At 42.1% G+C, this 12,994-nt stretch overlaps 2 protein-coding genes across 2 annotated transcripts in view; one reads left to right on the top strand and one right to left on the bottom strand.

The window, feature by feature from the left end:
* The window catches only part of GPR149 (G protein-coupled receptor 149), an 86,390-nt gene extending 77,513 nt beyond the window's left edge, over positions 1–8,877 (top strand). Inside the window, exon 4 of the mRNA XM_083177904.1 lies at positions 1,630–8,877. Within this exon, the coding sequence (XP_083034030.1) occupies positions 1,630–2,199 (570 nt within the window). The 3' untranslated portion in view covers positions 2,200–8,877. The remainder of the gene's footprint in view (positions 1–1,629) is intronic.
* LOC146064432 (uncharacterized) overlaps positions 1–12,994 on the bottom strand; it is a 61,968-nt gene that overhangs the window by 29,873 nt on the left and 19,101 nt on the right. Inside the window, exon 3 of the mRNA XM_083177905.1 lies at positions 2,215–2,342. Within this exon, the coding sequence (XP_083034031.1) occupies positions 2,215–2,342 (128 nt within the window). The remainder of the gene's footprint in view (positions 1–2,214; positions 2,343–12,994) is intronic.

Below are 12,994 nucleotides of genomic sequence, written 5' to 3' on the forward strand. Positions count from 1 at the left end.
TACCAATGCTCAGTGACATATGGAGTGATGAAAACATGGGTCAGGCCATGAGGCCACGCCCCTTCTCGGAAGGTCATGACCCTTTCCATGTGGTCAAACCCAAATTTACCAGCGCACATAGGGTATTTCACCTGCCCTGGGTTTTACCTAGCTTAGTGACATCCCTGTAGTTAGATTTCTAGATAAACTGAACTATATTTCAAGAAGTTTGTATTAACATAACTATATTTGTTCACTTTATCCTGATGTATTTGATGTTTGTTGTAAATGTAACTGGATTCATGAATTATTATTTATTTAACATCCTCATTAATATATGGACATTTCTAATTGACTGCGTCAATAACTTTTACGTGCCTTGATATAGACTGCTTGGCAGTCTCCACACAGGTAGGGAGCTGATAAGCAGGGGTTGACATTCCACTTACAAACTCAATCCACGTAGCTGGTCTTTCGCCCAGGATCACTACTTCATCTTTTAAAATTCCTTCATGCTAGTATTAAACTTGGTAGGAGGCAGACTTTACCTAATTTCTTTTTTTGGGCGCATGCATTATATGCACTCTGTTTTGTATTCATTTGTAGAGGTATTCTTGTTTTAGATTCTTATTGCAATAGAACAGAACAGACAACTCAATTTCTTGTGATTGATACTCAGCTATCTAGGAGAAAAACGAGAAAACATCTATTCCTTGCTTGGTTTTTAGTAAGTTCAAGCACAAAAGGGTTTCAAATACCTTCCTACACACAGTGTGCGGCCTCATTATATGCTCAAGGGATGATACCAATCCTCTATTCTTGACATACCATATCTATCCTGAGTTGATTTGTTATTATGTGTTTTCATTTACTCAGTTGCTGGGACAACATACATATTTCATTGGCATTGCCTGTATTATTACCAATATTATTACCAATTATGAGATTTAGAAGTTTCAATTTTGTTGTTTCATGTTCTGATAAATATATGTATTTCATTTGTTTCTCGGGACATGCTATAGTTAAAACTATTGCTGTAAATAAAGAGATTTCACTTTCTATGAATAGCAATGAACAATCTCATACCGCCTCCTACAGACTGCTGAAGTGTACAGAAACTCAGCCAAAAGCTGGGACTTTTCAATAGAAGCTTAAATTGTTAATAGTATCATTCAACCTGTTTATTGCTTAGTGCACTGAATATATAGGGCAGTATTCAATGCTGCCGACACGCGGTCGGCAAGGGGGTTAAACAGCAGCGATCCTCACTGTTTAACCCCTGCGCTGGCCGCTCACCCTATTCTAAGTTCTGGGGGAATCCTTGCTGTCACAGGACAGTGAGAATTCCCCCAAACAGCGAGGTTCGCGGTTAATGCAGGAAGCCCTCTGCATTTAGCCACGAGTCCCACTGTTTCTGCGGCCGCATACGCCGATTCCCCCTCGCTCCCAAAACGGAGCGAGGGGGAATCGGCGTATGCAAGGGGTCAGTTGAATACTGACAGGGTGAGCTGTGACGGTGATCAGGCAGCCCTGCTCGCTGTCCCAGTTCGTCCCCGACATTGAATATAGCCCATAATGTCCAATTTGTTTAACTAAATGGCAAATTAAATTATAAAATTCTAATGATTACAATTGTGTCCCTTTTTTCAGCGCTCTGGAGGAGCATTGGCCTTACCACTGTGTGCTTTCCAAGGCACAGTGTCCCTCCATGCACCCACGGGCAAAACTCTTTCCTTATCTACTTATGAAGTTAGCAGCGAGGGACAAAAGATTACTCCTACATCTAAAAAGATTGAAGTGTACCGGTCAAAAAGTGTGGGCCATGAACCCAGCAAGGAAGACTCTCCCACCCAGTTTCCAGACACCAATGTCAAGATTCACCTAGAAGTTCTGGAGATTTGTGATAATGAAGAAGCTATGGACACTGTATCAATCATCAGCAATATAAGTCAGTCTTCTACTCAAGCTCGTTCTCCTTCACTGCGCTACTCACGCAAAGAGAACCGATTTGTCTCTTGTGACCTGGGAGAAACTGCTTCCTACTCACTCTTCATTCCAACCAATAACCCAGACAGTGATATAAATATTTCCATTCCAGACACTGTGGAAGCTCACCGTCAGAACAGTAAAAGACAACATTTGGCCAGAGACAGCTATCAGGAGGAAATACAGTTGTTGAACAAAGTGTACAGGAAAAGGGAGGGAGATGGGGACAGTTAAACCAATAAAACTTACTCCGAATAGGAACATTTCCATAGCTCTGAAAACAAACGATTTCTCCACATCACTCTGTCCAGGTGAAGGCACAGCTGAAAGTCTTCACTGATTGCTTTGTGTAAGCTTTCTGCTTGTTTTTCAATATCCTGCAGTACAAAAAAAAAAAAGTTTTGACGTGATCTTACAGCTCTGGTTATCTTATCTCTAATTATATAGAACTATTTAGAGAGTAGCATTTAACTAGAAAAGTAACGTATATCTTACCATGAATGGAGCAATAGAGTATCATACATAAACCACTCTGCTGCATGTAACTCTCTTATAATGTGCAATAGTAGTGCGCAATTTATAAACACTGTGCAAATAGAAAAAACTCGCAATGCATTTTAGATTTGACAGTAGCAATATAAGTTTATTGCTTATAGCCATCATTTTTTAGACATTTAAACTCCATGGTAATATATATAAACTGATCTAGATTGTGACAATGTTTTAACCCATTTAGTATCTGTTTTGTACTTACTGCAATTTTATGTTTCTACATTCAAATACAACAAAATACTTATGTTAGAACAGTTACCACCGGTATTACAAAAATCATGGTTTTACTAGAGTTTTTAAAAGGATATACAGGTTGAGTATCCCGTATCCAAAATGCTCGGGACCAGGAGAATTTTGGATAACGGATTATTCCGTATTTCGGAATATTTTAATATTTCAATGATGTATTTTGAAGTATCTTGCATTTATGCTGTATAAACACATAATATACACACAAATATATTTTATTACCACATAAAATACACACAAACATATTTTAATTGTTCAAAAAACAAGGTTTAAAAACGTGAAACAAAATGTGTGTACTATCTCAACACTGAATTTGAATGCCAAGCAATCACTGTCTTGCACATATATAGTGCCAGTTACATATCATGTCCCCAGTGATGCTGTTACATATGTCCCCAGTGAGTTTTTAGCAAAAAAAATATTTTTTTTCACTTTCTGGAATGTCCGTATTTCGGAATAATTCGGATAATGGATATTCGGATACGGGATACTCGACCTGTAAAATAGATGACGTAGATTTCATATATTTATACTGTATCTTTGTCTGGCACAGTTACCCGACGTCGGGATCCCGACTGTCAAAACACTGACAGCCGGGTTCCTGACGGCCGTCGGCTATTTTTCCTCGTGGGGGTCCACGACCCCCATAGAGGGAGATTAGAATAGGCGGCTCATGTAGCGAGCCGCAGCGTGGGGAGCGCAGCGAGCCCGCAAGGGGCTTAGTTGCGCTCACCATGCTGTCTGGGTCCGGCCAGTCGGGATCCCGACTGTCGGAACCCTATACCACACCCTTTCAGAGAACCATTTTGTAGAAACATTTCCAATTTCCTTTCAAGGGTTAAATGTAAAAGGATGAGAGAATCAGGAAGTGAGATATTTCCAGGTTTTTTTTAAGCGGCAATCATTTACACTGCAAAATCAATCTGGTTTTGCCGTGTAAATTCATTACATTTCACCCCAAGTATCATACTGATTTATTAAAAATTTATTTTAGCAAATGAATTAACAGAATTACTCATTTCAACCCACAGGAGGATTTGTAGCCACAAGAAAATGTATTTATTTATTTATAAATTATTTATTTATTAAGTATTTAACATGGAAAAAAAATACATTTGAAGTTACTTCACCTATAAACGTTTGTCAAGGCATTAGGCATTACAGTTACACAGATATTCACGGAAGCCAGTGAAAAAGCATTCTGAAAGAAAATAGGATGGTGGCAATATTAAGCAGAGCCAAAGAGCGTGTGCAAAAGCACCATATCTTGCTTGGTCTGGGAAGCTGGTCCCTCCCCAACATGTGCCATCTTCTAAGTAGTATTTGGGAAGATGGAGCACCTGCACTAGAGAGCAAAGACTCTGGCACAATGCCAGGGCTTTGCATTCACTTTGCAACATTATCTTCTGAAGATGTCACTGGGAAAATGGTGCCACACAGGAGGAGAGACCTGCTTTCTGCAACAAGGTAGAGTAAGTATACTCAGGTGGAGGGGGTGGAGCCTTACAGGTCCTGCCATAAAGTCTGGGGGAGGGTAACTAGTACCCGCCCCCACCTTCCTCTCAATGCCAGCGGATTTAGTGACTCAAGGGTTTTAGAACCGAGTGGTCAGGTACCTCTTCTAGTTTTGGAAATAATAACAAAATAAGATACAGTATGTTTATATCTAGGTTGATATGTGCTATCCGGTGTGGGTGTTTACAATATCAAGTCTGCCGATTTGAGATTTTGTGAATTTCGGGGCTGTAACATAAACATGCCCTAGATTCAATTGATGCTGTGTTACACACTTTCTGGCCATTGGAGTTAGATTTTTTTCTATAGAGCAAGGTAAATTAAGAATACAGGTTTCAGGGGAGTCTGTATTCAAACCAACCAAAAGGTTCTGATCAAACAATCAAGCCAAATATTTATACATGGACACTGATAGTAACATAGTAGTAAGATAGTAATTAAGGCTTAAAAAAGAAGTTAGTCCATCGAGTTCAACCTATCTAACTTGTAACTACTGACTTGAGTAAGTCCTATCTATAGGATTCCCTTGGCCAAAAATGTATCCAGTTTTGATTTAAATTCATTAACAGTAGTTGCTGTAGCCACCTCCACTGGCAATAAGTTCTAGAATTTTACTGCTCTAATGGTGAAGAATCCTCTTCTGATGTTACATTACTGTTGAAGCTTGTGCTAATTATTAGATTAGCTGTAATTTACTTTACATTTTTTCTAAATAATATAGATACTGTTTTATCCAATTTGTTTTCAGTTATCCATTGTTCCCTCTGAGAGAAATTAGATTAAACTACATTTTATGGTCAATATATTCAGTAAATAACAGTTCAATGAATCATCAATCCTGTTTGTTATCCCAATGTATGTTTAATTTTAAAATTATTCACTGTTAAATCAGCTGTTGAGAGTATGACAGTAATTTATCCAACCAAAACAATTCTTAATATGGATAATATTATTAATTTCCCTACCTGATTCAAAACTGTCATTGGGTCTAATATAATAAACTGATAAACATTGGTGCAATGTAATAATTTTGTAAATCAGAGTGGCTTACTAATTTTGTTCTTTAGAAAAAAAAGAAAATTCAAGTGCACACTCTAAACCAGTGGCTCCCAAACTTGGTCCGTAAGGACCCCTATCACTTCATGCTTCATGGTAATGATGAACTGTTAGGGGTTCTTAAGGACCAAGTGGCATATCTACAGTATTATAGCAGCAGACACTGTATCGTATTGTGCCACTATAGCACTTCCTGCAACACCTCATTACTGAGACGAAACAGGAAGCTACATCAACAAGATGTATTACCATTTTGTCTGCCTTTGTGGGGGAGTAAAAACTCCCCACTCTGATGATCCCTGCTAGAGCATACTGCTGATGCACAATGTATCCTCCCTGGCCAATTCTGGTGCACATGTGCGAGATCTCGCTAACATGCAGCTCAGAGCCAGCACCCACCACAGACAGGGACAGTGCTGTCTCTGCTGTGCAGAAAGATTGTTACCGACAGATGTAAGTGTTGGATTGGTTAGCCCTGCTGATCATTCATACACTGCCCTTCATATCGGCATGCTACCTTTTATGGGGTGTGGTATGGCGGTCCGACAATTGGGATATTGACGGTCAGTATCCCGACATCAGAATCCCGACTGCCGGTGCTCCGACAGGTGGGTGAGCACAAAGAAGTCCCTTGTGGGCTTGCTGTGCTTGCAAAGGGTTCTATTCTCCCTCTATGGGGGTTGTGGACCCCCAGAAGGGAGAATAGCCCCTGTTAGTTGGGATCCCGACTGTTGGGGATTTAAACAGTCGGGATTCCAATGTCGGAGTACTGACCATCGGAATCCCAACTGTCGGGCAGTCATATGGCACCCAGCTTTTAGATATCAATGCCGATATAGAGAGTGGCGCATAGTACCCCTGTAATTTTTCGCACACAGGCACACTCATACATGGGGATAGCACTTCTTATCCATAACGAGGATAAAACATCTACCCCAGTGTTTGGGAACCAATGCTCTAAAAAGCTCTGCTAATCACAGCAATTAATAGCATTTTAAGTGTTAGAAGGTGCTACATTAATAAGAAGTATCAGATCAGTGCTAAAAGTGTTTCATAGGCTATGGGTAGTATTAGGTTGTTAAAAATTTGATTTGTTTTTTGACATATTATATACAGGACATTTGTCCAGGACGTAATATTCATAGTGCCTATTCCAATAATATTACTCTGTACATGTGCTGTCTTCAGTGACCAATTTTTATTTTGTTTGGTTGCTTGCAAATGCAGTTGTATGTTTCTATTTATATTCAGTCATATATTCATATTTAACATTTAATATAAGCAAGTAAAACACAAATCTCAAAAAGAAAAGCCTATATATAGTTGGAGTAACGTTATTACATGTCAGAAAATGAAGACATCAAAATCTAGTTTAATAAATAAAATAATGGTATGACCCTTAAGGTATGTTCACACAGTGCGAATTTGCTTGTGATATTGTGATACAATTAGATTGGGATTGAATGGTAAACAAAACGCATTTGAGTTGGACTATATAGTACAGATCTGTGCTATATTCTTGCCAGCACAGTCCATTTTACTGTTCGATTTACACTAAAGCGTGCATCGGGATTGACTCATCATCGAATGAGGTTGAAAACTGTTCGATATCCATTTGATTTTGACTATATAGTATGTACACAGCATTAGAGTTCTATAGGCCTAATTCAGCATGGATCAGAGAATTCACAACACATTCGTATGGACTGACTGCACGTGTGCAGTGTTTACATTGCACATGCGTGGTGGCAATTAGTGAATACGTTTACATAAGGAATAGCAATCGCATAGAACTCGCAATTTAATTGAAAGGAAGCCAGCTTTTAAAGGTGGAAACATGGCGTTTTCTGGGGGTATTTGTAAAAACAAAGGCTTTTAGGGTGGGTCCCTGTAGTCAGCGATGATGCCCTCCAGCCTGATTCTTTAGCAGATTAGTGGAAGCCCTAGACTTACTCAGTTGGAAAAAACTGTTCAATATATCCGTTTGTGCAAAAGGTTCTGTGACTGCATCGCTATTAGCAATGCCTTCACAAGTTTGCAAGGGGTCGTTTTTTTTTCTGTCTAGGGCAGGCGATGACTTTTTGATTGCAGGTTTTCTATAATTAGCAATCCATGCTGAATTAGGCCCTATGTATTAAGCCTTGGAGTCAAATAAAGCAGGCAAAGATAAAATACCAGACAATCAACAATTAACTGTGATGTTACAGGTTGTGATAAAAAATGACAGTTAGGAACTTGTTAGTTGTTAGTTAATTAGCTGTTTATGTCTTTCCAAGGCTTAGTACATAGACTTAGGGCAGTGTTTCCCAAACTGTGTGCCAGGGCACCCTGGGGTATCTCAGGACACTTGCAGGGGTGCCTTGGGTTTGTGGACCAGGATCAATTCATATTATATACAGTATGGGCAATGTAACCGGCAAAACCAGTACTGGTAGCTGCCAATCATAATATATGTGGACAAAAAGAAGCAAATCCTGTCCCTCACCACATAACTGTGATATATGAACACAATGTACTTCATTAAAAAAAAAAAATTCTGAATTTTTCAATAAAAAACATTTGGCCTAGGATGCTCTAGGGTGCCATGATTCAAAAAAGTTTGGGAATCACTGACTAGGTTTTTATGTACACTGTAGTGGCTGTTGGTGACGAAGCTTTATACTCAAATGGACTTTTTCTGTTTGTGTAAAGTGCGGGTTTATAGAAGTGGAGATTGTGCCCGTAGCAACCAATCAGATTCTACTTATAACTTATCTAGCACCTTCTAGAAGATAATAGCTGGAATCTGATTGGTTGCTATGGGCAACATCTGCAAATCTCCACTTCTGTAGTCCCACGCTATAACAAATATACTCCCAAGACTCCTTCCAAGTGAATAAAAGGGGAATTCATCATATATATATTGAAGCACTACTTTCTGGTTTCATGAACATAAAATACATGTCTTATATTATTAGTGTGGGTGTCTAGTACCATATCTCATACAGCAAGATATTATTTTTCATAAAACATGATCATAATTTCCCTTTATTTCTCGTAGCAATTGCAATGTAACATGTACAGATGGAAAAGATTAGGCCATACTGCAAATTAGCCTTAAATGTCAGCAGTGAAAGTCTATGAGAATGTTGTGTTCTCGCTACAGTAGGCGCCGCTCACCACAGCACTTGCGCTTGTAGAGGCATCCGCTTTGTACACTGCTGGGTGGACTAGGCATCCAATAGCAAGTAATACCTTCACTGTGGCATGTATGTAGCTGTGATGTTCTAGGCACTTAGCCATACAAGGACAGTGCAGTTAATAGCTTCTACTATGACCAATACTGTGTTGTTGATGTGGAAATTATAATAAAAATATCCAAGAAGATCTCTTGTGCTTGGGTAACCTGAATATCTGTGCTTTATTATGTAATAATTGATTTATTCTGCTTTATTCATGTGTCCTTACATGTAAGAAATTTTCGGTTTTATTTTTAATATATGTCTGAAGAAGAAAAATGTTGGAGCTGAGAAATACCAATAAAATACATTGTTGTTTTAACTTAGCAAGGACCACAACCTAGTACTCTAAGCACTGTCATAAGTAATTTACCAGAAACAAGACAAATAGCATCTATTATACATTACACTCCTCAGAGAGTAGCGATGTGAGTCATATCATTTGCTTCTGAACACTCTAATTTCTAAGATTGCTAGGCAACTACACAGAGGCCAGTGAGAGAGAGCAAACCATTGCTAAGTGGAATTGTCCTATTTTTTGTATCTATTTATTTGTAAATATTTGATGTCCTTCAACCAACAATCAGAATGGCGGCCTTCCCACCCACTTCTGGTATTCCCACTTTCCACTGCAATACCAGCAAAACACTTAAACGGATTGAATGAATTACTTTACAACAACATATCCCAACAATGAAAGTCATCGATGTAGAAGTCATGCACCCGCCAAATAGTTTGGAGTTTTTATTTATTTATTCTGTGAAACCAGCAACCATTGTTCTCTCTGAACCTACCGCTCTGAAAGTGTTAAAGCTTACAGGTAAGTTATTAAGAGAAGTCAATATCACAGGATTAAACTGAAAAGCAAATTGGTGGTTTAGCGCTTTAGTGTATTTGCAAAAAGGTGTTTAATCAGCACATGTGTTCCATTAATGCGGGTGACATCTCTATTATGGGTGCCCTTGTCCCACATAGGCGACAAATCTGTACTATACCTGGAGACCTGTGCAAACGCAGGAGACTCTGACCAAGTATCATATTATACTCACTTGGTGGCTAGAGGAGATGGGCAAGGCAATGCATGAACCCCCCCGACCCACATGTACACACAGGAGCTGACATGGTTGTTCTACTCCGGGCCTACCCCCTCCACCAGGTAACAAACTACCTCCTCTACCCCTTGCTCTAAGACATAGGGCCTTATTCTAGTTCACTCTTTCTGACAAAATCCTTCTTAGATGGAAAAATCCATGTGCACTGCAGGGTGGCTGATGTAACATTTGCAGAGAGAATTAGATTTGTGTGAGTTATTTTGTTTCTGTGCAGGGTAAATACTGGCTGCTTTATTTTTACACTGCAATATAGATCTCACTTTGAAGTAAAACCCCACCCAAATCTAATTATATCTGCACAAGTTACATCTGCCCCACCTGCAGTGCACATGGGCCCTTATTCTGATCGGTGCGGATATTCCCGCTTGCGTACGGGCCGCCGATGTTTATCGTCTGCGCATGTGCAGAGGTCACTCTGCGCATGTGCAGGCGATTTCGCCGCATGGATTCTTTATACGCCGCACAGGGGGCATAGAGGGGCGTGAGGGGCTACTTATCCTCATTACCCTATGCATACGCCCCGCGTTTCATGGGCGTTCCCATGCAAACGCGGGGCGTATGCATGGTAATGAGGCCGTGACGCGTGGGTACGGGGCGGGCATCTGACATCGCCGGATGTCAGCTGCCCGCCCCCATACAAGATTTCACACGGACAAGTGTCCATGTGGTCTTGTGTTGCGGGACCTGGTGGAGCGTGCGGCCCTGCATTCGATGTTCGGCGACCATCGAATGCAGGGGCTGCTCCCACCATGGAGGAGGCGTATCCCCGTCCACATTCATGCGGACCGCCACATATCCGCATACGGACGGAGGTGGCGATCCGTATGGAAGGCGGGGATTCGCCAAGACGGACATCACCGCATATTTCTGATCGGGCCGCACCGATCAGAATAAGGGCCATGGTTTTGTCCATCTAAGAAGGATTTTGTCAGAAAGAGTGAACTAGAATAAGGCCCATAGGCCCTGATTCTAGTTGAAGCTCTGCGCATGCGTATATTCCCTTATGCGCATGTGCAGGGCTTCGGTGTGGGCTCATTCAGAGACTTGCATAGTCTCCGTGGCGGTCGCACAAGGGGGGGTGGGTGGAGGCGGGCAGGGGGCACCCTGAGCCTACCCGTTGGTCGTCCCCAGGAGTACCTGCCTTCTGGGGGTGGGCAGCTGACGTCACTGGACGTCAGCCACCCGCCCAGTTCTCAGAGCAGAGCGCCACAAGTCTAAGTCAGTCGACACCCATCGAATGATTTCAGGCCCGCGTGCTAGTCTGGGAATGGATGTATATGCATATTATCCATTTGCAGTGTGGCGGGTATATTCGCAGGGCAGCAGTGGGCGCTGAGCAGCAGGTGGCGTTTAAAGGCTCGCTATGCAGTGAACTACCGCTGCTAAGCAAGCCAACCAGAATGAACCCCATAGACTGCTTATCTGGGTGGCCCAGCTGAACAGTCTATATCCTGGGGGAGGGGCGTTAGTCCATAATGAGGTACATGGGGTGGTCCCAGAGCAGCACATCTGTGTTGGCCCCCCGTGCACACGTATGGACCCCCTTCTCACTTATTACGCCCCTGATTCATACACTATTTTTCCTGCATTGGTATTTCATTCTGCATTTACAATCAATAATAATGATGTGTGAACTTATCTTCACAGCCATGTCCCCAGACTACATATTGGCCCTCATTCTGGTTAACTCACAAAGCTACAAAATTCATGTGCCGCTCGCACGAACGGCCACCCTGCACCAAGCTGGGATGCGTGCAGGGCTGAAATCATTCAATGGTAGCCGACCATGAAATTATTTCTACAGCACTCACTAATCTAAGAAATTGTCTTAGATCTGCGAGAACCCTGTACGGGAAGCGGGCAGGCAGCTGACATCTGCTGATATCATCTGCCCGCCCCCTGCACCCGCATCACTGCTGAAGCACCATGGGAACACTCAGTGTTTTCACGGGAACACCCATGAACACTGGGCGTTCCCATAGGTGCAACCTAGGCCCGCCACCCCATGCCCCCCACCCGCACTGCTGTGTGCGAGCGCCCGGCAAATAATCAATGGCCATCAGTGGCCACTCGCACAATACGGCTGCACATGCGCATAAATGTTCATGCGCATGCACAGTTGCAAAACATTCGCTCCCCTGTGCGAACGTGCAAGGGAGCGTATGGACTAGTACAGTGGTGTCAAACTTGTAGCCCTCCAGCTCTTGTGGAACTACACATCCCAGCATGTTTTAGCAATCCATTATATAAAATCTGGGGCAGGGCATGCTGGGATGTGTACTGGAGGGCCATGAGTTTGACACCACTGGACTAGAATGAGGGCCCTTGTTGCTTATTTGTTATCACTTTGAACCTGATTCAGACCTGTTCACTACCCCGTTTATTTGTAGCCATGCGAGCAGCTAAGTGCGTTCCGCAAACGCGTGTCTCAGAGATGGTCACTGATGAAAAGGAGACACTGCCGGGGGAAACAGATGATTACCGGGGGAAGCCGCTGGTCGCAGGTGCATGCTATTACAACCATCGACCACCCCAGGGCTGGTCAAGGAAGTACACTCCCGGCGACAGTCATCCCATACACACGGGGATGATAATGACTGAAATCGCACTGTGTGTACGGAGCTTAACTCTCACCATCATTTTTTTTCCCATTCGCAGATAATAGTGTGTCTAAACTGACTTTTATCCTGGCCGGAGATGGGCAAATCATCATGTGACATCAGGGGGACTGAAATTGCTCGTTGCCAAGGGGGACTAATATTGCTCGTTGCCAAGGGGGACTAATATTGCTCATTGCAAAGGGGGGGGGGGGACTAAAATTGCTCACTGTTGCATGCACTGTACGCAATGAGAGACAAAAAGAGATTAGCGGGTGAGAGATGGAGGGGAGTGAGATAGAGTGAAAAGAAGAGAGAGGGGGAGAGAGGAGGGAGGGGTGAAGAGAGAGATAGAAAAGAGAGAGAGGTGGCAGGGGTTTGAAATGGATGTGAAAACATGACAGGCACCACTGACAGGAGGAAAAGGGACAGAGGAAGGAGGGGGAGAGAGAGGAAGGAGAGAGAAGAGGGAGGGAGTGAGAGGGGGGAGGAAGGGAGCAAGGGGTTAAATAAAGTTGTGACAGCTTGACAGGCAGGTCTCTCCTGCACATTTAATACTATTACATTCACATTAAAATGTTCTTATTGTTATGTCAGGATTTCTACTATAAACGTGGGCTCACACAAAACCTTATTATTATTACTATTTATCAGAAGATTGCCACTTATATTTAATAACATTATAGACCTGCAATAATCTTTTACATACTGTGTCTTATCCATAGGCGAA

The sequence above is a fragment of the Crinia signifera genome, chromosome 3, assembly GCF_055691185.1.
Source record: "Crinia signifera chromosome 3, ASM5569118v1, whole genome shotgun sequence".
Classification (NCBI taxonomy): domain Eukaryota; kingdom Metazoa; phylum Chordata; class Amphibia; order Anura; family Myobatrachidae; genus Crinia; species Crinia signifera.